The following is a 24,900-nucleotide window of genomic DNA, read 5'->3' on the forward strand; positions in this document are numbered from 1 at the left end:
ATGTTGTCATCCTTGTTCTATTGAATTTTCAGAAATCGTTACGGCTTGGTAGACTGAAGAGAATTATTTCGGTCTAGAGGTCAGCTAGATCTTGTCGTACAGACAGACAAACATTCTGTTATTAGAGCAGAAAATAAGTATTTGTAAATTAACGAATCGAAACTTTATAATTTATTTCACATTCAGTATTTGTTACATGACATATTTAGATGAAGAATAGCTGTAGCTCCTTCTGTAAGCTTTCTCAGGATCAAATCTCCAACTTGGCTCTGAAAAAATGCAAATTTTTATTTCCATGATGGGTTCGAAACCGATTAAGATCCACTGGATGCTGAAAAATCATGTATAGCCATTTTCCACAAAGAAAAATAATCAAAGCTGTTTTTTTCCTAAAATTTTTCACATAAATATCCACGAGAAACTGTCTTTAATACGATGATATAAAAAAACATTTTTGCTTTTGTTCTAATCTTGTTTTTTTTTTTATGGCAGGTGTCGGACTTAAAATAATTATAAACGAGATAATGATTCTATCCCCTCCTCTCGTACTTGATGAACGAACTGACCATTAGAGTAAAACACTAGAGGGAGAAAGGGTTATATAACTGTATCTCCCCATCGCAATCGCCTTGTGCAACCTTTCTATTGGGTCATTGAAAATCAACCAATAGTGTCGCTTATATTAACACAGCCAATTAGCAGAAATTAATTTAGAAGCAGACGAAAGAGGTCTTTGAAAAAGGAAGGGAGGTAGTTGTCTGTATATACACCTATACTATAGAACTGACCAATAAATGAGTTCCATGTTGGCAAGCAATTTTCCCCCTGTCATAATATCCACGTATATTCTCCATCTTTTGTACCTTATTTTGAGCAGTATGTAGAAGTTGACAATCTTCTCCGTTCACGTCAGTTCGGTCTGAATCCTAAAAATGTAAAGTTTTTGTTTGTACATTAAGATCTTATTAACTAATACGGTTTTACATTTTAAGGAATCTTCACATGATATGTGTCTCATGCTGTCTTTAACTTGTTACACTGCCCTCCCTTCCCTAGTAATAGGGACTCAACCGCAAACTATAAGACGAAGTAAGATAATGTCGTCTGAAGCTTAAGATCTTAGACTGATAGGCAGGCCTCAAGGTGGTATCTGGACAGGCAAAAATAAAAATATTTTTTTTTAATATTTAGAGGTTAACTTAAAAAACAAAATATGTATATTTTTAATGTTATTTACATATTTGAAGTAAAAAGATTCATATTTTGTTTTATAAATTTTTATTTTTACCTGTCCAGAGACCACCGGGAGGCCTCCCAGTAAAATGTTGGTCACATGTCACAATAATTGTGACAATATTATTTGTGACATGTCACTAGTTTTTACAATTTTAAGATTTTTTGTGACATTTCACAAAGAAATGAATCCCTCCAAAAATATTATTTGTGACATGTCACTAGTTTTTACAGTTTTAGAATTTTTTTGTGACATTTCACAAAAAAATAATTCACTCCAAAAATATTTTTTGTGACATGTCACTAGTTTTTACAATTTAAGAATTTTTTGGGACATTTCACAACAAAATGATTCACTCCAAAAAAAAATTTTTGAGACATGTCACTAGTTTTATAATTTTATAATTTTTGTGACATTTCACAAAAAATTATCCATACCAATTTACAAAGAAATGATTCCCTCCAAAAATATTATTTGTGACATGTCACTAGTTTTTACAAATTTAAAATTTATTTGTGACATGTCACTAGTTTTTATAATTTTAGAATTTTTGTGACATTTCACAAAAATTTATCCATACCAATTCACAAAGAAATGATGCCCTCCAATAATATTATTTGTGACATGTCACTAGTTTTTACAATTTAAAAATTTATTTGTGACATGTCACTAGTTTTTACAATTTTAGAATTTTTGTGACACTTCACAAAAAAATATTTGTGACATGTCACTAGTTTTTAAAAAAATACCTAAGGGAATTGTGACAGGTCACCAAAAAAATTAACCCATTATATATCAAAATCCCAAATAAATATATTTTTTGCAATTTATATTATATATACTCCTCTAACACCATGAAGGACTATATTCGATTGTAAAGAGAGCAAAAAAAATGCCCAAAAAATCTTAAAATTTGAAAAAATTTTATTTTCTTGCGCATGCGCCTGGTAGTGTTGTCAAATATTTTTTAATGGGGCCATAATATAAGAATAAAGATTGAATAAAAATAAGATTCTAGGGTTTCTAGCTTATATTCAAAAATATTAATTACAAAATTTTAAATTACAATTTAGTTAAGAAAATTACAAAAATAAGTAAATTTGAACCTATTGGCGCTCAGTCACAACAAAAGATGGCAACCTTAAAAAATTTAAAAATTACACACAGCCACAACTGTTACAAACAACTGTGTGGTGTGACTGAAATTGCAAAATTAAATTGTGTAAAATTACGTTATTCTAAAAACATAAGTTATAAGTTTATGGTAATTTTTAGTTTATTTACGTTTTTACATAATTAATTTTTATAATATATTTATTTTTCAATAAAGTAAAGCAAAACTCGCTGCTTTTCTTTTAAAGTTTAATAGTTATTTCTCGTATCGTATTATAAACGGCTTTCCGCGGATATAGAATGTACAATTATAAGATTAAAACTATTTTTTTTAGCCCCGAGGTGCCGGAGGCACTGGCTAAAAAAACTGGTTTTAGTCTTATGATTGTACATTTCTATATTCGTAGAAAACTGGATATAATACGATGCATGCTAGACATAGTTTTTTCGTATGGATGAGAACCGGTTCCTATCCACCGGATTCGAATGAATACGGATAGCCTGATATCTAGTTGCCGAAAGTGTACGCAGTTTCCTGGGTGTTTCCTCATCCTAGCTCAATATTTACTACTAGCTACAAATCTTCAAACTTCCCTTAAAAAAATCAAAATTTGAATGTGTAAACGATTTATACATTATACATTATAAATTTGAATTTTTTTAATTTTGATTTTTTTTTTGAAGTTTGAAGCTTTTTTAGCTAGTAGTAAATATTGAGCTAGGATGAGGAAACACCCAGGAAACTGCGTACACTTTCGGCAACTAGATATCAGGCTATCTGAATACGAGAAATATTTTTCTAAAGAAGGTGTATCAACTATTTTTTTTATAGCTAGCCGGTTCTTTTAGTAAGTAGTAGATGTAAAATTTTTCATAGAATTCAGATATGCAATCGGTTTTTTTGTAGACCTCTTATTTTTTAAGTAATTTAAGTTTTAAAAAAAAAATTAAGTCCATTTTAAGGTACTAAAATGCAACAAAAAAAAGAAAGAAAATGGTCATTATGAACAAAAATAGTAAGATCTTTAATTTGACACCTTACTTTTTCAATTCTGTCAGGTAATTATTGAAAAAATCGATTTTTTTTAACCCACGAGAATAAAAACTTTGAACTTAATTTTATTATTTCACAAATAAAAAAATATGGGTTCATATATACCTTCAGAATCAGAAAAATATTACGAATCCATTGTAAGCAAAATTGAAAAAAAAAGTTTACAATATAGTATATAAACTACAATAAAAGGAATTATATGAAAATATCATATTATATTGTACAGGCAACGTCTTAATTCTTCAATTGAGTATAAAAATGGGAAAGGGGTAAAGAGGGGGTAAAGAGGGGGTAAAAAAGGGAAGACAATAGTGTTGTCTGAACAAAAAAAATAATTGGCCATTTCTTTAATTTTTTAATTTTTTAATTTTTTTCAATTTTGCTTACAATGGATTCGTAATATTTTTCTGATTCTGAAGGTATATATGAACCCATGTTTTTTATGTCTGTTTGAGAAAATATTTAGGTCTAAAGTTTTTATTATACCGAGGTTAAAAAAATAGATTTTTTCAATAATTACTCAACAGAATTTTAAAAGTAAGGTGTCAAATTAAAGATCTTACTATTTTTGTTCTTACTGGCCATTTTCTTCTTTTATTTTGTTGCGTTTTAGTACCTTAAAACCGACTTAATTATTTTTTTAAAAAACTTAAATTACTTAAAAAATAAGAGGTCTAAAAAAAAACCGATTGCATATCTGAATTCTATGAAAAATTTTACATCTACTACTTACTAAAAGAACCGGCTAGCTATAAAAAAAAAAGTTGATACAACTTCTTTCAGAATCAAGAATGCAGGGAGTTATATCAGAGTTTGAAGCTAATATTTAAATCTGGCTTGTACGCCAGTTTTACTAAAGCGTTTCAGTTTGTTGACAGCATTGACCTCTGTAGAGTTGAAGCTTTGAATTTAAATATTTATCAAGGTAAAAAAAACGCGTATTACCAAAATTTGTATATTATGGCATGTTATTTTTTTTTTAATTTTGTCAATAAATCGCTTATCATGACACTTTGAATTAAAAAGATTAAAGTAACATTGTTCTATCATATGTATTCTTTAATCAAATACCTCACAGAGGAGAGGGATACATACTATTTGTACCCAAAGTTTTATAATCATGTTCGTTGGATCAAATACTTTGGGTTAGTACTAATATTGAATTTTATTGGTTGGTTTAAAACTAGAAGGGAGTATTTTGAAGTTTTTAACAAATAATTATATTTTGTTCATGATTATAGGGGATGTATAACAATTTATCTCCATTGTCTTATCCCTGTTAATAGTAGACAGTTCACCCACTAACAAATGTCGTAAATTATTTTTTTTCCAAAGTCTTATCCCCTAAAATCCCTGAAAATTATTTGCTATTGAACTAACAGTTGTTTTATTCGCAGTACGATAGAGTAACTTAAAACCTAAAGATACGCACATACCAAAGTCAAATTCTTGTTTTATGTTAAGGTGGGCAACGAAAGCAAAAGTGAAATCGAAATTAACTGCTGTGGACTTTAGTGCTAGCTCAAGGAATAAGGTTTATGCTTAATTGATTTGACAACCTATTTAAAACCTAAATTATACATGTATTAAATGTATCTCTAATATTTAATAGGTAGACGTTCCTATACAAATAATTTAGAAAAACATCCTAGAAACTTTAAAAAGCATGTTTTGCCTAGTCTCCTGAAAATAGTCGTAATCATGGAGAGAGGGGACATTTGACTGTACATTGCACTAACTACCAAAATTTTACGAACGCTTATTAGTTTCTGATATTCGTTGGCTATAAAATGTAGATACACTAATAGTGTCGAAATGTTCTTTAATTTTATTTATCAGGAGATGTATACCTATACATTTATCGTTTTTGTTGATTTGTAACTTAAGATGCCAGATATTATGTAAACCTTATTTCTCTGTAGATTTTAGTTAAACAGATTTGGTGCTTAGTTTCACCATTGTCTTGCCTGTCCATTCGCTCCTTAAGGTAAGATTCACATTCCCACATGAACAATCATTACACCCCAGAAAAAAGTCCTTGTGTAAAAGTTCCAGGATGTCTGTCTGTGTGTCACACAATTGAGAATGAAGTATAGCCTATATAGATCTAATTTAGGATCCTTGATAATCAATAATTTTAAAAAAACAAAGCTTTTCTAGTATTAGGGCAGGTCCGTCCGTACTTCCATCCTTCTGAAACTGTTTGCTTGATAATTTAGATAATCTACAAGTGGATTTCTTCTTCATAATACTTCTACGAGACGAACAGACAGATCCTTTTTATACAGTAGTTTCGTTTTAATAGTAAAGTTAATAATATATTTTAATTAAGGATGTCGTAACTGCTGGGGGCAAACTTCCAGCATCTGAAGCTGGATGGTAACAGTCATTTATCAGCGCACAGGCTGCTTTGTATGCTAAGGAAAGAATTCATATCAAATTATTGTTTTTTAAGTCTCAAAAGCAATTAAAATATAGAAAGGCAAATATAAAAAAAAAATATGATAGAAGACACATCCTATTGAAGTCTTCACCCCCCCCCCCCTCCTTGTTTGAGTCTTGACTTATTCTAACTTAACTAAAAAAAGTTTCCTATGTTTGCTATGTTAGATACATGACAATATGTAATGTTGAATTAATACCTAGCATGTCGAACAAAGGAAATAACCTAAGAATGTTTATTTTATGAATTCATAAAAAAATAATAGGGATTTGAAACCTGTATAAAAGAATAAGATCCGATATTACACATAATTTCAAAGAAAACTGAATCACCAAGGACTTTTTTCAATGCAAAAGAACAGGTAATTCTATATCTGTATCTTTAATAGCAGCTAAGATGTTTTAAAACAAGGATGACAACATCCATAAAAGCGAAGCACTGAAACGGTAGGACAAACGGACATGAACATTTATATAGTGTCAGAACTGAATAATCAGAATATATAAGTATAAGAGTCGAAGCAAAATTGTAAGTGAATTTGTTGAAAAACTGCTTTATACAGGATAATGTTTATTAGGGTGGGTCGATTTTGGACATTTTTTTTCTGAGGCCAAAGCGGGGATCTGCACTCAATTTATATAGATATAATACACCTCTGGATGATTTAAAATTTATCCTAAGTCTTAAAACCGCTGACGACCAGACATTCCATTGTATAGCTATTTGTAAATGGGAGTCAAAAATTTATTGAATCAGAACTATGGCTTCATGGTGCTCCCTGGAAATGCCTTGAGGAGCTGAGTCAGGAACTTTTGTCCGTTTCAAAAAATCTCGTTCCTAGCCTGAGAAAATCTAAAAAACCTCTCTAAATTGGACAATTCTCAATAAACCTTAAAATTTTTTGGTTTTTTAGTGATTTCTAAGGCTAGGAACAAGATATTTTGAAACGGACAAAAGTTCCTGATTCAGCTCCTCAAGGCCTTTCCAGGGAGCACCATGAAGCCATAGTTCTGATTCAAAAATTTTTTTGAATGTCGTCTTTGCATACTAATAAGTAATGACTTATATTTTTAAGTGGTCGTGTTCTAAAACTCAATTTTTTAAAATTCTTTTTCGGTCAGAAATGTTTTTAAGGTTAATTTTATCTGTTGCATATCCCCGCTTTGTCTAATTCCGATATGAACCCACCCTAATGTTTATGGACATACTTACATATTTAGGACTTGATTATAGAGTTGCTTCGCTTATAACATTATACTTTGTTGTTCCAGGAATCAGTATACCAAAAATCAGATCAATCGGATTATTAGATCACATAAAAATTTGTTGTTAAAAAAGTAAAAAAAACAACATGTTTAAATTGGACGTACGGACATTTTGGTAATAATTATAGAGTTGCTACGCTTTCTAAATCGTTCCTAACTACTAAAGGAATCACCATGCAAATTTTGAAATCGATAGGACAATTCTAACATGCCTAAATTAACGAAAAGAGCTATCCGTTACGGACGGACGTACGGACGGACGGACGGACGGACGTACGGACGGACCGACCGACCCTATTTATAGAAAAGCTTCGCTTTTAAAAATATGTACAAGGTTTACGACATACTGGCATTCAAATTATAGAGTAATTTTGCTTTAAAATTGACTAATATCATGTTTAATAATCATAAGAATAAACATAAATTCGTGTATTATGGTCATAATAATACTTGAATGTTAAGAGTAATCTTAATAATAAAGTTTTCTTTTTCAGGGATACTGTAGAAGAAAGTATGCCGTTGATTTCGAAGCCTTATAGTAACTGACCTCCATCGTTAATTAACATATATCCTGCATTCCTTTTTTTGGGAGAGTAATTTTTAGCATTAGAACTTTTTGTTTTGCAAGAGTTGAACTTATTAACATAAATAAATTGCAGTGTTTTTCACTATAATGCTTGGCGACAAACCAACCACAAATTAAAACAACAAAAGTATTGAGGGGGGGGGGGGAGTCTTTAATTAATCCTTAATTAACTTAACATAAATTCACTTAAAATAAGTATCAAAATAGTTTGTTTGGTCGGCAAGCATTAGACGGGAAAACTTCTTTCTATAGTATCAAACTTTAAATATGTTTTCTCGTATTTATTCGAATCCGGTGGATAGGAACCGGTTCTCATCCATACCAAAAAACTATGTCTAGCATCGAATTATATCCAGCTTTCTACGAATATAAAAATGTACAATAATGAGATTAAAACAGTTTTTTTAGCCTGTGCCTTCGGTACCTCGGGGCTAAAAAAACTGGTTTTAATCTTATAATTGTATATTCTATATGCGCGGAAAGCTGTTTATAATATGATGCCAGAAATAACTATTATCAAATGCTGTGATTATTAAGTTTTGTCAAATGGTGTGATTATTAAGAAGTTAATATTTATAAATAAATCTATTTTTTTATTACCTTTTTATTTCTGTAGTACCATTGTGACATGTCACTTGTGACGTGTCACTTATAATTCATGTTAATAAAAAATTGTGACAAGTCACACACATACTTGGTGACAAGTCACACAATACTTTATGACAAGTCACATATTCGGAGACATTCATACATTCAATGTGACAAGTCACAAACATTCTTTGTGACAAGTCACACAATACTTTGTGACAAGTCACATATTCGGAGACATTCATACATTCAATGTGACAAGTCACAAACATTCTTTGTGATAAGTCACATATTCTGAGACATTCATACATTCTATGTGACAAGTCACACACATTCTTTGTGACAAGTCACACAATACTTTGTGACAAGTCACACAAAAATCTTGTGACATGTCACATTTTTGATGACAAACTCACTATATAAAGTGTGTGACCGGTCACAAGTTTAGGCGTGTGACATTGTGACATGTCACAAACGTCAACATCGGAAAAAGTTGTGACATTTTTCAAAAACATGTTACTGGGAGCTGCAGCTCCTGAACTTTTAGGCCTATCCAAAAAATCTTAAAACTTGGGAAAATTTATCATATAAGAATGATTTCATTCCTAATAATTTATCCTCTCAGTCCTAAGATAAAGCCGCAAATGTGTCAAAACTCCCCCCCCCCCCCCCCTCTTGTTTATCTAAGTTACTTCTCCTTGTGTCAATATGTTAGTATAGTTATTTCTCGCATCGTATTATAAACGGCTTTCCGCGGATATAGAAAGTACAATTATGAGATTAAAACTAGTTTTTTTTAGCCCCGGGGTGCCGAAGGCAACGGCTAAAAAAACTGGTATTAATCTTATGATTGTACATTTCTATATTCGTCGAAAGCTGGGTATAATACGATGCTAGACATAGTTTTTTCGTATGGATGAGAACCGGTTCCTATCCACCGGATTCGAATAAATACGAGAAAATCAATTATTTTATACCTGAATCCGTTGAACTATTTTGAGCACTACCAGGCTTGATTCCAAAGCGTCCAACTCTATCCATCTTGCAGAACTAAAAAAATTAGGGTTGGGCAGGATACTTTTTGGCATATCCAGCCGATTTCTAATTCCGGATATCCGGTTTCGGCCGGATATATGGCCATCGTTCGATATCCGGCAAATTACTTGAAATCCGGCATTAAAAGTCAACCGGATATCCGGTATTCGGATATTTTTAATATCCGGTATTCGGATATTTTTAATATCCGGTATCCGGCCCAACCCTACTAAAAATGAATAGATTATAAGTAAGATTAGTGAACCTATAAGGGGGTGAAGGGCCCGTCATCGCATCAGGAGAACTGGACACAAAACTAAATGGTTGTGTTCTTCATAGAAAAAAATGACTACCACCATGAAATAATTTATCTTACTTTTTCTATTTAAAAATAAAATTTAAGTGCACGGGAAAGGTTGACTCGATCCTCCCCTTCAACTCAATTGCCCCTAGAGGACTTTAGGGGCGTAGTCGCTAGTTTATATAAAATACAGAAATATTCTTGAAATGCCAATACAAACTTTATGACCGATCACGGAAAAATTTAATAAACAGCATTCTGCAGTAAAAATATAATTATATTTGTACTTTTTGTGACAAAAGAATGCTATATTTATTTTTAAAAGCTAAGGTTTTCTAAGAGTTGTTTTATCGGTTTAAATCTTTGCATAGTGATTTATATAACAGTTAGGCACGATTTAGGAAGCTTAGCAACTCTACAATCGTTACCAGAATGTACATACGTCCATTTCACCAAACATGCTGAAATAAAGGTACTATTCTATTCATGCTGATTTATAACTTTTTGTACGATATACTTATCCTATTGATCCTACAACAAATTAACTTACAATTTTGCTTATATTCTGCTTGTTCAATTTGACATTCCATATACGTTTATGTTCGTTGTCCTACCGTTTCAGAGCTTCGCTTTTATGGATGTTGTCATCCTTGTTATACTTCTTCTCAACTTATTGAAAGATAATATGTTTTTATTGAAGAAAGAATGGCAAAGTACAATAAATCCTTATTCAGTTAGCTTAACCCCCCCCCCCCCTTAAAAATTGAAAGGTTGGTTAGGTAAGGTACAAGTTAAGTCAGGTTGGGATATTAAAGTAATATATATAGAGTGATAAATAGCTATGAAACCATTTTCTCTTTTCAAAGACCCCTGACGCCGCAGAAGGTTGTTTATCGATAGAAATTTTGCTTTCTCACTTAGCTGCTAGAAAGCTCATAAGCTGTCATTGGAATAAGATTTGTAGGAACTTTACTAATTAATCAAAACCACCGTATATTTTGGTATAAGGATTTGGGGGACCTTTATTATTAATTAAAGTCATGTGACCTAATGTACAAGAGTTAAAACAATTAAATCAAAAGATTTTAGTGTAAAACTATTTGTAAATAAGAGTATAAGAATAAGATATTGTTATCAACAACAAAAAATAAATGATTTGCCTAGTTTTTGTAAAAATTTAGAGCATATTTATCATTTATAATCAATGCTATCTTTTCAAAAGTGTTTCCGTTAATTTGATTGTGTTTTGTAAGCAAAACCTGTGTAATTTTCTTTGAATATTTAATTCAAAGATAGCAATTTTTTTAAAAAATAACCTAAGATGAATGTCGGAATTTTCTTGTTAAACATAATAATGTATATATAATTAGAATAGTAAGACCTTGAAAATAAGCAAAAAATTGTTATATGATAATTATCAGTAAATCTAACAGAATTTAAACGTAATTATTAAAAAGCTAGCTTCCAAAAATAATAATACATTTTTTATTCAAATGCTATAGTACATTCTAACAAGGATGATGATATCAAGTTTAGCAACATGTAACAAATATGTCTTTCAAAAATCAGTTGATTTATTGCATGAAATATTGAAAATGTATATAGCAATTTACAGATTTTTATGATTTTCAGGAATTTAAAATAATTACATTCATTTGGTAACTGTAAAAGCAGAGCATAGCATGTATAGTGTCATAAATGAGCTACAATTTTAAATAATTTACATTTATTTATTAGGATGTAAAATCCTTTTATAAAAGGCAAAGTCAGATTGATTTTAATTACAAGTTCATTGAAAAAAAATCCGGACTTTCTGATGGATAGACAAAGTGAATTATAGAGTAGCTTCGCTACTAAATATGGCATATATACAGACATGGCAACTGGTTCAGTTCACATTGCTATGGACAGTTAAACTATTTAGGAAAGTTGTAAGGAAGAAAGTTATCTATCTAGTACTAAGATAAAGATTTAAAAACCTCCTAAAAAAAGAAATATATATTTTAAAACAAATTAAATCTATAGTGCTGTTAACATGAACTTTAATATTGTTATTATAAAAAATGGAAATAATTTCTACTTTCCGAAATAACTGTACTCAAGACAGCTTGTAATGAAATTATTATCCAGATTTTTACGATTTTATAATTTTTTGACAACGTCAAAATTGTTTTTTTTTTACTTTATTAATTTTAAGATATATGCATTATCTATAAAGGACAAACACAAATACATAATAAATTTTATAGTTAGGGTATTGTTTCTAAAAATGAAAAACCCTGTATAAAACTCAGCCATTTTAGAGTCTAAGCTGTCAAATTTCTTAAGCAATGGGATTGTGTTGGTAGGTCTTTGCGATAGTTCTATATTGTCATGTACCCTTGCTCCCTCTATTCTCTAACTTTATTGTTGGGATAATACCTCACACCCGGCCCCGTACAGTTAGGAATATAGGTATAAAAATGGATATAGGACACAAGTGGATTTATTGACAGGTGAAAATTTGTCGTCAATTTAGACTGCTAATATGTACATTATTTATTGGTCAGTTCGTTCATCCAGTAGGAGGGCAAGGAATGGGACTAAGGAGGTGGAAGGGGGAATCGTTACTTTAGCCCGCTGGAAGTTTCATTTTAATAGAGAACATGAAAATCATGCATAATCTCCAAGTAATAATATATCCATTAGGTTAAAGCATTCTTATGTTAAGGTAGAATTTACACATTACTACATATAAATAAATTCTAAAAATAATGTTTGCTTGTTGTTACTTCGTTTACGCAGAATTTTTTTTTCTTTTTTTTTTGAGGGGATGGGGCATTGTTTATTTAGGATTATTCCAATAGAACAGTTTTAACTTCACATTTTTCAGCAAATAAAAAAATACCCATGATGCGTTTATGAAATTTTAAGAAGAAAAGCTACTCTAGATACTTAGTATGTCCGTCCGTTTAACCGTATTTTAGTATTTATAAGCAAAACCATTTCAAAACTTATATATAGTTCACGTCTTTCAAAAAATAAGATTTCCAGCAATTGATATACTATTACTTGGATGTTGCACCAGATTTTTAAGTTCTCTAGTAAAGTGAAACTTGCAGCGGGCTAGAATAACGATACCCTCCAGTCACCCCCTTTATACCATCCCCTCCCTCCCTACTGCATGAACAAACTGGCCAATAAATGACTTAACGAACATATTAGCAACCTAAGTACACAAAAAATTTTCCTCTGTCATAATATCCACGTAATGCTAATGTCGTATGGGTAAGTTGCACCTGGACTGAACAGTCAACTTGTCAACTCAAGGCCAGACTCTTGGTCCTTCACCTCATACCCGTGGTACAGTACATTACAGACAACCAACTCTCTGTGATGCACGACCTTTGTCTGAGAAGTCCTAACTGTGCATGGTAACGAGTTGCGCCTGTTTTGGGCCAAGGCATTCCCCCCACTCTAACTATTCACGTCGCGCATCTGACATAGTAGCAGTGAGAACCATTTTTAACGTCTTTAGTTATGACGCGGTGTCGGACCGAGATTCGAACCTAACACCTTCCCGACGACGAGCGGATGCGCTACGTGTTGAGCCACGGTCGCGGGTTTAATATCCACGTATAATCTATATCTATTTTTAATGTTGCATACCTTATTGATCTCTTTTGTCTTGTAGATGCAGAATCATCTTGTTCTTGTTCTGATTTATAATTTGTATTTATTATTTCCTCTGCAGCTGTTACAAGATGCTTCAACTTTGTAATTACATCTGATATCCCAGATTCTGTAATAAATAGATAAAAAACATTAAAGCATATGAGGGAGAAGGGGTTAATTAACTGTGTGTCCCCATCCCAAGGACTATGTGCCGACTGTCTATAAAAACCAACCAATAGTGTCGGGAATGTTAACACAGCAGAAGAAAACAATTTGATAGCAGACGAAAAAGGTCATTGGAAAAGGGGGGCAGGTAGTTATCTGTATATACATCTTTATTCTCTAATATAGATCTGTTTTCAAAAAATTTCCGTGAAAGTCAATATACTCCTTATATAAAAGTAACAGAATGTTAGTCAGTCGGTCCGTACCGAAGGGATGTACATCAATTTATCGGCCATTGACTTATCCCTTTAAATCCCTGAATTCTTTGAATCATATATTTGAAGGATATTGGATTAAATAATTGTAAGAAAACAAAATTTACCAACCTGAAGAAGAGAATATCTGGGAAATATAATTTTCTAGGACATCTTTTCTATCCTTCAATAAATTAGATAAGAGTTATTTATCGCATCGTATTATAGACAGCTTTTCGCGGATAATACAATATAAAATCATTTTTATTGTTTTAATTTTAACATTCGTGAAAAATTATCTGTAATATGATGTTATACATGTTTTTTCAGTATGGCTGAGAACTGGTTCTAATCTAGCGGATATTAATCGGTTTCGAAGCCATAATAAGCATGAGGGAGGGGGTGTCAAAACTCAACAAACCCCCTAGAATAGGGAATTGGAAAGGTTTAATTTGGAATTTATAATTAAATTATCCTATTTATCTGATTTTTGGAATAATGATTCCTGGGAAAACAAGGTAGGTACAATGTTATAAGCAAAGTATTTTTTATCATCTTATGAATGTAAGCTTATCTTTAATATTTTTTTATCCTGTATTTATGCAATTTATTTTACTTATTAATTTCTGACACTCTACTAGTGCTAATGTTTGTTTGTACGACTCTCTGATTATGGAGCCTAGCTTTTGTGTGCGTTGTCATCCTTGTTTAAATAGATTTTTCTTTTTAGTGTAAAATCAGAAAGGGATGGGACATTGGGCTGTCTAATATACTAATAACGTTTTCTTATTCGTTGGCTAATCAACTTTAGGGACTTTTATTAAATATTAATTGGTTGGTTCATTAAGATGAGTGTCCAAACGTTTCAACCACTAATTTTAATCTACGGAAGGAGTAATTTTATGTATTATCATTTGGTATTTACAATAAATTATCAACCATCGTCTTATTCCTTTAGATCCCTGATAAAAATGTTACCTGAAATTTTCTGCCAACAATCAACATGTTCATGTTGGCCTGGTTGTTGTTTCCATTCTGGATGTTGATATTGATATTATTATTGTTGTTGTCGTTGTTGTTGTTGTTATTATTATTGTTGTTGTTGTTGATGTTGTTGGTGGCACTCACCACAGCATTGATCACGGACAGAACAAAGGCCAGGTAGCCAAAAGCTGACATTTGTCCTAAGAATGTATGTAGAATATACGTGGATATTATGAACGAGAGAAAAATTTTCTTTAATTTTAATTGCTGTCATTAATTTGTCAGTTAGTTCATCCAGTTGGAGGGGATGGGGTAAAGGAAGGAAGAGGATGGGATCGTTATTTTAGCCAGCTACAAGTTTCACTTTATTAGAGTACATGAAAATCTGGTGCAACATCCTATTAATGATATATCAATTGATTTAGGTTATTTTAGCCCGCTACAAGTTTCATTTTATTAGGGTATATAATAATCTGGAGTATGAGCCATTAGCCAAGGGATAACATTTGTCCTAAGGATATAAAACTTACAATAATAACAAGCTGATTATAATACGAGACGATAACTATTTTCATTTTATTAAAACTTTTTGCATAATTAAAGTTTTAACTTACAAAATGATGAGATGATTGGTTTAAGAATTTAATCAAGGTTTCTCAAGAACTTTTAAACAAAGGTTAAATATTTTTGAATTATTCTTTTGATTTTAAGTCTTAAGAATTAGTAAAATAATGTATGAAATCGATATATTATTACTTGGATATTGCACCAGATTTTCATTTACTCTGATAAAATGATACTCGCAGCTGGCTAAAATAACGATACCCTCCATCCTCTCCCTTTACCCCATCCCCTATCCTCCTACTAAATGAACGAACCTGCAAATAAATAAGGTCCATATTACCAAACTACATTAACGACAAATTTCCCCCTGTCATAATATCCACGTATATCAAATCCATTTATTCAAAGAGTTAGTAAAATAATTTGTATAAAACGACCTCCCAAGTTCGTGACAATGAATCAATCTCTCGTGGTTCAAGTTTTCCATTGTTGGATTCCAAGTTTTAAAACTGGGTTACTGAACCGTGTGCAGCTAGGCAAAGGTCTTTCATTTGAAGTGGCTGCGCTTCTAGCACCAATAGGCATTTTTTTGGTTAGAATTTCAAAAATCAAAACATTTAGGAGCTCTGTATTCAAAGGGGTAGAGAAAGCATATAATGACAAATAAAGCCATTTTTCTGTTGAATCTACAGTGTGTTTTTTTTATGAGAACTTTTTTGAAAGCAATTTTACCCCACTTATAGTTATCAGAATTTAATGATTAATGGCTTATTTTCTTTGTTTTTTAAGGCAATTAATAGAACAACAAAAAATATTTCAGTTTTTATTTAAAAAGTATAGTAAAATCTAAAATTCAAAACTTAGGTGTCAACATCTAAAAATGGTTTTAGCGCATTTTTCTCATGCTCAAATAATCAACCTTTTGCAAGAATGGCTGCTAAACACTTCAAAGTTGAGATATAGAGCTAAAAATGTATACAGATACTATTAGGGACATGTACTAGAACATATCAAAGTTTGAAGGTCATATCTCAACCAGGGAGGGACTACTGGCCCCCCAAAGTCGATTACAGAAAATCCATTTTTTTAAGAAAAATGCGCTAAAACCATTTTTATATGTTGACACCTAAGTTTTGAAATTTAGATTTTACTGTACTTTTTAAATAAAAACTGAAATATTTTTTTGTTGTTCTATTAATTGCCTTAAAAAACAAAGAAAATAAGCCATTAATCATTAAATTCTGATAACTATAAGTGGGGTAAAATTGCTTTCAAAAAAGTTCTCATAAAAAAAACACACTGTAGAACCAAATTGTTTATATTCTTTTTTTCTTTTATAATATAACCCAGTTATGAGACATAATGAATGATATTGTACATATAGAAACCCTGTATAAAATAAGAATAATTACTATTGAAACATTATTACACCCTTGCAATTGCTATTATAAATATCATATTAGACTAGATTATTTTAATATTCTCAGACAAATAAAACCCATAAATTCTGTTAGGAAAACCCTAATAGAATCGATATATTATTACTTGGATGTTGCACCAGATTTTCATGTACTCTGATAAGGAAATACAGGTAGCTGGTTAAAATTTCGATACCCCAAACCTACCCTCTTACCCCATCCCCTCCCCTCCTACTGGATGAACAATCGAGTCCATATTACCTAGGTAAATTAACAAAATATTTTCCCCTGTCAAAATATCCACGTATATCTTTTATCCATTAATCTAGACTTCTTAATTGCCAACTGCAGCATTCTAAATCAATTTATTATTCCTCTTCCAATCAAAATATAATTTGGATCCTTTGTCTTAATGTTTCTAGTCTGTGCATCTTATTAATGGATATAATATATAAGTGGATATTGTTGTCAATTTTGGTTGTTATTTCCCTTCTTATTTATTGGTCTGTTCGTTCATCCAGTAGTAAGGGAGGGGAAGGGAAAAATAGTTGTTTTAGCCCGCTTCAAGTTTTACTTTATTAGAGTATATAACAATCTGGTGTAATATCCAAGTAATAATAAATCCATTATCTTATATAACTTTTCTTTATCAAGGTCTCCTTCTTTAGAAGTGCCAACTTATTTTTTACAAATGTCCGTCTGTCAATCCCAATGTTACTACAATTTTTGGAGTAACATAATATGAAAGTATATAATTAAAATGCCTAACTAGATATATACTAGCATAATTGGGAATTAATCTAATTAGTGCTAAATTGCAATCATTAGTAATTATTAGCAAGGTAGCTAAATCGCAAGGTTTCGTTTAGCATTTTTAATGTAAATTAGCAAGTTTTAGCACATTTTGAGATTTAGTGCGATTTTGCAACTTTTATCTTACTTTATTTTTACGATTTCACATATTTTAGCAATCCAAAAAATTCGCAAAAAAGCGTTTTCGCGCATTTTTGCCAATTTTTTATCGCCAGTTTATTGGCGATTTCGCAAGGTTTCGCAAATATTTTGCGATTCGCTAATTTGCTACTTAACTTTTTTGACAACAACTTTTTTATAAATGATTAATGTACAATTTTGTTTAGAGTTAAAAAACTATTGTTTTACTCATTAAGTACTGGCACTCTACAAGAGTTATCGTTCGTTTGTCCCTCCTTCTGATTGAAGAGCCTCGCTTTTATGTATGTTGTCATCCTTGTTTCTTTAGAAAAATGAACTGATTAATGATTAACCACTCCATAACTACCAATTTTTTTTCTTTTTATAGGATCAACCTCTTTATTATCTTTATCTTAAATCTTAATAGTTCAATCTTGAATATTAATATGATTTTGTATATTTTGTGGGCTTTGTTGATTGTGTGTATGTGTGTGTGTGTTTGTGTGTGTGCTTATCTGTGAGTTTGTGGTTTGAGAGACAAACTAAGCAAAACCCTTCAGAGCCAATTTATGAAAACATGAGAAAGCAATTATGAATTTTCGGACAGGTGGCCTACCATATCATACTGGGTGGAATAAAAGGTTTTTGTTGTAGAATAATCTTCATACTAAAGCTGAACCGATATGGTTAATGAATAGACTTTACATTATAGCTTATCATTGGTCCTGGGAAGGTTTATAACTATTTTGGGAAAGAGTAATACTACCATTCCAAAAGAAATCGCCCCTACAAAAAAACGACCCACGACAAAAAAAAACAATTGTTTTTTTCTTTAAAAATAAATTGAAAGTGCCCCTAGAGAGAGGGCTCTAAGGCAGGTATAAGGTATAACCAACATGAAAATTAAATCTAAGATAATATTTGGGGGGAAAATGGAGAGGTCGTCAATTTTACGATGTGTTGCCCCCCACAACAGCTGAAAACTGCGCATAGGTTTCGTGAATTTTTTCGAATTAATTTCGTTATTGGTATAAGCTCTAAGGGCTATTGGGCGGGAGCCATTGTCCCACACCTTCTGAAAAGTATAGATATTTAAAAAAAAACATTTCTATGTCTTGTGACTTTCTAAAGGCCTTTGATTATATACTTTTTTTTAATTACTCGTTATTTTTATTTAAGTAAAATTGCTCAGAAATTATGTTTGAAAAAGGTGTTTTTTTTGCCAGAGATGAATGTTTAAAAATAAGCTTTGTAATGTGTAATAGGTATACTTTATTTTTTTATTTTTTTTAGTAAAGAGGCTAATCCAAAATTAAATGTCCGTCTATATGTCTCCCTGTCTTTCTTTAATGTATTTGTTTTTATAATAACAGATCTATAGTATAGATGTATATACAGACAACTACCTCCCTTCCTTTTTCAAAGAAATCTTTCGTCTGCTTCTAAATTATTTTCTGCTACTTTTCTGTGTTAATATAAGCGACACCATTGATTGCTTTTCAATGACCCAATATAAAGGTTGCACGAGGTGGTTGCGATGGGGAGATACAGTTATTTAACCCTTTCTCCCTCTAGTGTTTTACTCTAATTTTATAATCATCATTTTCCCTTTGTTTCTTATAACTGAACTATAACTAATTTTGTTTGTAAGTCCATTTATGATGTTTTGTGCTTTGTTACTTAATGATGTTGCCATTCTTGTTTTTTTTGACACCCTGTAGTGGTTTATATATAGACAGAGAGACATAATCTGGTAATGGATATAGGATATACGTGGATATATTGACAGGGGAAAATTTGTAGGTAGCTTGCTAATAAGGACCTCATTTATTGGTCAGTTCGTTTATCCCGTAGAAAGGTTATGATTAGGGTAAAGACGGTGGATGGGAGGTATTGTTATTTAAGGCATCTGCGAGTATTACTTAACAAAGTACATGGAAATCTGAAGAAAAATCCAACTAATAATATATTTATTAATCTGGTATAAGTGGATTTATATTGTTAAAAGCTGGCATTCACACCCAGATAAATATTATAAATTCTAACTTTCACTCTCATTGAGGCTTTATAACTTTGAACTTTGTTATAATCTTAATTTTAATAGGATTTTTCCCTCCCAAAATAGTTATAAACCATCCCAGGACCTATTAGAAGCTACATTGTAAATGAGAACCATATCGGTTCAGCGAATAGCAAGATTTTTTGATACAAACAGAGATCCTGGTACTTTTAGTTAAGTAACTGGATGTCTATCTGTATCTTGAAATTTCGCTAACCGTTTAACCTATATGGTTCTTCTTAAAAGTAAGCGTTTCAAGGGTCAAAGGTTTATAACTATTTTGAAGGGGGATATTTCAAATCTCCCATTGAAAAGAATTGCTAAATTAAAATTGAAACTAGATGGTTGTTCCATATAGGCCACTATAATACCAGTTCTGTAAAAGTATCAGTGAACCATTTCAATAGGTAAGTTTGAATAATAAATGCATAAATATAGTTATATAATCCAAATAACTACCTGGATTCAGAGTTGGGGACCTTTTTCATCTGAAAGCAAATTACTTTCTATTCCCTTATAGGTCCTTCATGGCTTTAATATATATGACGCTATTGGCTGATATTCAAACAACCAATTGAAAGTCGGCACAGGGTTCATGGGGCGGGGACATACAGTTATTTTATTTAACCCCTTTCCCTTCTATTGTTTACTTTAATGTAAGATTACCTGAAGGTTTACATGGCTTTGATGCTGCATCTGGTAAAAATACAACTGGGTGCTTCTCTCTATAATAAAAAAGGTTTGTAAGTGTACAGAAAATAGCATAAAACCACCCTAGAAAAAAATATATATTCCCAATGATGACACACAAACTACCCCTTCTGTAGATTATTATTAGTGGTAAAAACCTTTGGACACTCAACATAAAGAATCAAAATTCATTAAAAGTTCCCAAAGTTGTTGTGCCAACGAAAAGAATCGCTATTATAAAACTTTGGAGACTAGTGTAATAAACAGCCCAATGTCCCCTCCATCACTGCTTATTTTTTACAAGAACAACAAAATTAATTGGATTGTAATTAGTTAAAATTGAACATTCACTCAACAAAATGATTCCATAAAAACAATTGTAAAGATCCAAGTTTAATTTTGTGATTGCAAAATAAAAAGTTTTTATACGTTGCAAAATAGAAATTAATTAATCTCTAGTTGATCATGTATCTTCTTAAAATTGCAAACATTTTACAAACAAAAATTTATCCTATTAGTTGTATTTACTCAGATTTACTTAGGGCTTGGCAGCTGCGAGTCGCGGACGCCTGTAGGCCTTAGGGAAATCAGCATTTTGCAATCGTTAAAATTAGCTAAAAGTCTAAACCTGAATTATGGCAAATCCTCATTTTACAAAAAATCAAAGCATCCAAACTGGTTTAAATTTGAGGCTTAGTCGCGGCTGCCGAGCCCTGGATTTACTTGTTTTATATAAAACCTACAGTTCTCTATAACTTGGATCTATCAGTACGTCAAAACGTCATGTCTCCAAAACAGAGTAAACCGATCCATAATAGCGAAGATCTGAAACGGTAGGACAAACGAACATTAACACTTGTAGAGTGTCAGAACTCAAACTGAAAACTGCTTAAATGCTGTTTAAGGACATGCTTACATTTTTAGAACTTGAGTGTAGAGATGCTTCGCTTATAACATTGTACTTTGTTGTCCTAGTAATCCGTGTTCCAAAAATCAGATCAATCGGATAATTATATCACATACAAATTGGTCGTTAAAATAGTTAAAAATCAACATGTTTAAAATGGTCGTACGGACATACTGGTAACGATTATATAGTTGCTACGTCGTCTAAATCGTACTAAACTAATTCAGGTATCATCATGCAAAGTTTGTTATCGAGAGGACAATTCTAACTTGCCTAAATTAACGAATTTTTTTTTTAAATTTAAGATTAAATCCCTTCCATGCTGAATTGTGTGGTCTAAATATAAGAAAGATGAAGAATATACTAAATAGTGCATCTGTAGTAATGGACTTTATGCAGTTTTTTTGCTTCTTTGCATCCCCCCCACACCCTTCTCATTCTACCCCATAAACATTTAAATATACCCAGGGAGGGAGGGAACATTGGGCATTTTATTACACTAGTCCCCAAAGTCTTATAATAATGTTTTCTTAACAACCTTTAATTAAATTTTCATTGGTTGGTTTATTAAGTTGAGAGTCCAAACGTTTCAACCACTAGTTGTAATTTACAGAAGGTGTAATGTTTATTGTTGGAGATGTAGATTAATTCATCATCCATTGTCTTATCCCTTTAGATCCCTGAAATATACCGAAAGGGTTGAGGAAGGGGGGGTGATGCCCCTGGGGTTGTCCCAGAGGGACTTTGTCCAAATTGAATGTGATGGGATAATGGGAGCCATCACACAGAGTTCTCATACATATTTTACATGATCCCATACATTACAGGGATAAAGGATAAAAGTTATTTATCGCATCGTATTATAGACAGCTTTCCGCGGATATTAAAAAGATATATTTATAAGATGTACGTAATTTTTCAGTATGGCTGAGAACCGTTTCTAATCTAGCAGATTTTAATCGATTTCGAAGTCATGCTAGAATAGTTATTTCTCGCATCGTATTATAAACGGCTTTCCGCGGATATAGAATGTACAATTATAAGATTAAAACTAGTTTTTTAGCCCCGAGGTGCCAAAGGCACCGGCTAAAAAAACTGGTTTTAATCTTTTAATGGGTACTGGCTAGCCCCGCAGGGTGAGGACCCAATCAGAGGTTAGACATAGGGGGAAAACATACCACCCACACCATTTTTAAATGCTAATTTAGTTAACAAAGGGGGCTTTCGGTGCTCAATAGGCACTTTTAGGGAAAGCACCGGCGGTTCTTTAGTAAATATACTTTTCCCATTATTTCATATGCATTTATAGTTTTAAATACTTGTGTAAACATTTTAAATGCATGGCCAGGATACATCTCCACTAACAAATTATAAATTTAAATGTGAGTTTCAAACTTTTTAAAAAGAAATATAATGGAATTCTGGGAAACAAAATTTAGGAAAATTTGGGGGATTTTATTAATTTTTTTTTTATAATCGAACGGCATGTCTAAATCTGTTAGAAAAGTCCAAGCTACTCTAACTATCATTATTGGTTATCTGACATAACAGCAGAGGGTACAATTTGTCTTGTTCGGCTTGTAGAGTAGCAGCCCTATTTTAAAGAATATTCGCGAAAACGCCCCCAGAGGCCTATGGGAGGTTGGTGGGGGTTAAATTCGATCCCACTAGTTTTGTTTTAATTAGAAAAAGGATGACAACATCCATAAAAACGAAGCAGTGAAACGGTATGACAAACGGACATTAACATATGTATAGTGTCAGAACTGAATAATCAGAATGTAAATGTATAAGAAGCAAAATTGTAAGTAAATTTGTTGAAAAACTGCTTGATAAAGGATAATGTTTATGGACATACTTACATTTTTAGGACTTGATTATAGAGTTGCCTTGCTAATAACATTATATTTTGTTGTCCCAGGAATCAATATAACAAAAATCAGATCAATCGGATGATTATTTCACATAAAAATTTGTTGTTAAAAAAGTAAAAAAATCAACATGTTTAAAGTGGACGTACGGACATTCTAGTAATGATTATAGAGTTGCTATGCTTTCTAAATCGTACCTTACTACTACAGGAATTACCATGCAAAGTTTAAAATTGATAGAACAATTCTAACATGCTTAAATTAACAAAAAAAGCTATCCCTCGGTGATAGACGGACGGAAGTACGGAACGACCCTAATTATAGAAATGCTTCGCTTTTAAAAAGATAAAGTAAGCAATTTTTTTTGGAGGGGGGGATTACTCTCCTAAAATAGGTATAAATCTTGCCAGGACCTATGCAAAGCTACACTGAACAGAGAGATCTTTCGGTGCAGACAGACACACATCCTGTCACTTTTATATATTGAACTTACTTTGTCTTGGCTTTAGTTCCAAAAATGCCAGTATAGGCTCCTGCAATGTCCTCCAGCATACGGCCTCCACGCGACAAATTGTTGTCCTCAAAAATATGTGGCATATTCGGTTCTTCAGTCAGTAATGGCATGGCTGTTACTAAAACAAGAAAATCGAAGCTCTAAAATCAGAAGGAAGGACAAACGAATAATTACTCTTGTAGAATGAAATACTATTAGAGATGCCTCACTAATAGTATTGTATCTTGTTCTCCTAGGAATCATCAAGATACTTGTATAAGAAGTTGATAAAATAAAAATCAGAATTGTTGTTTGGACGTACGGACTTTCTAGTAACGATTATAGAGTTGCTATGCATTCTAAATCGTGCCTAGGAATAGTATAAACTAACGCTATGAGGGGATATGTAATTTTCTAGGCTGCTTTTGAAGATAGACAGCTGAAATTTTTAGTGAAGATTCCTCTGACATATGCTCATCTAATATTTACATTGTTATGGTCGTTTGTCTTTCGGTCATGCTTCAAAAGATGTAAATAGTTTTTTTTTAAGGTTTTGTGAATTTCTTGGAATTTTTTCATATTCTCTGTTTTTCTTTGTTATGAGAACTGAATATCTGGCTCTTTAACTCACTTTTGAATATTCAAAGATTTTTCTTGCTTCGCTACTTATGGATATTGTCATCATTTTTCCTAAATTATAAAACTGACATTACCTGATTTGTGTAAACTGTTGTTGAAAGAGGAATTAACATGAAATACGTCCATTCCAATCAGAGGATTTTGAGTTACCATACTTGACAAATTATCTCTCAGCATTATGAATACAATTCTAACTTTATCGTATTATGGACAGCTTTCTACGGATATTATAAGATTGAAACCAGTTTTATTAACCCCAAGGGGCTGTTCCTTTTAATAAAACAAAATAAAATTTTCCAGTATGGCTTAATTGGAAACCGAATAATATCCACTGCATTAGAACCGGCCCTAAGCCATGCCAAAAAATTATGTAACATAAAAATATCATATAAAAATCATAACATCAATACCAGCTTTATTAGCCTGGCAGGATTTTTGCCCCAATGGGCTAACAAAACCGGAATTAATCTTATAATTTCTCAATTTACTATTTGCAGCATATCTAGCTGTCTATAATACGATAAATAATATATAATGCGATAAATAACTAATAAACTATAATTTGTTAATTTGTATAGAGAGAAAACACAACTAAAGAACTGTATGTACCGAATATAAGTGCAGTTATTCTAGGAAAATGAAAGTAAGAC

The 24,900-nt window shown here is 31.7% G+C and overlaps 1 protein-coding gene and 2 long non-coding RNA genes across 3 annotated transcripts; 2 read left to right on the forward strand and 1 right to left on the reverse strand.

Annotated features, from left to right (window-relative positions):
• Nucleotides 1-156: 156 nt before the first annotated feature.
• On the reverse strand, nucleotides 157-23,746 carry LOC145312266 (uncharacterized). Its single transcript, XM_080151507.1, has 8 exons — nucleotides 23,612-23,746; nucleotides 20,317-20,375; nucleotides 14,671-14,876; nucleotides 13,825-13,876; nucleotides 13,268-13,400; nucleotides 9,261-9,333; nucleotides 864-926; nucleotides 157-269 (listed from the first exon to the last, which is right to left on the reverse strand). The coding sequence occupies exons 1-8, from the start codon at nucleotides 23,740-23,742 to the stop codon at nucleotides 183-185; spliced, it is 804 nt and encodes a 267-aa protein (XP_080007633.1). The 5' UTR covers nucleotides 23,743-23,746; the 3' UTR covers nucleotides 157-182.
• Nucleotides 4,183-5,821, forward strand: LOC145312267 (uncharacterized). The gene is made up of 4 exons (XR_013876972.1): nucleotides 4,183-4,326; nucleotides 4,866-4,935; nucleotides 5,331-5,388; nucleotides 5,734-5,821. It is a non-coding gene; the product is annotated as an uncharacterized LOC145312267 (long non-coding RNA).
• On the forward strand, nucleotides 6,108-8,291 carry LOC145312268 (uncharacterized). The gene is made up of 2 exons (XR_013876973.1): nucleotides 6,108-6,205; nucleotides 7,604-8,291. It is a non-coding gene; the product is annotated as an uncharacterized LOC145312268 (long non-coding RNA).
• Nucleotides 23,747-24,900: the final 1,154 nt, after the last annotated feature.

The sequence above is a fragment of the Acartia tonsa genome, chromosome 2 (genome assembly GCF_053477335.1).
Source record: "Acartia tonsa isolate MP-2025a chromosome 2, ASM5347733v1, whole genome shotgun sequence".
NCBI classification, from domain to species: domain Eukaryota; kingdom Metazoa; phylum Arthropoda; class Copepoda; order Calanoida; family Acartiidae; genus Acartia; species Acartia tonsa.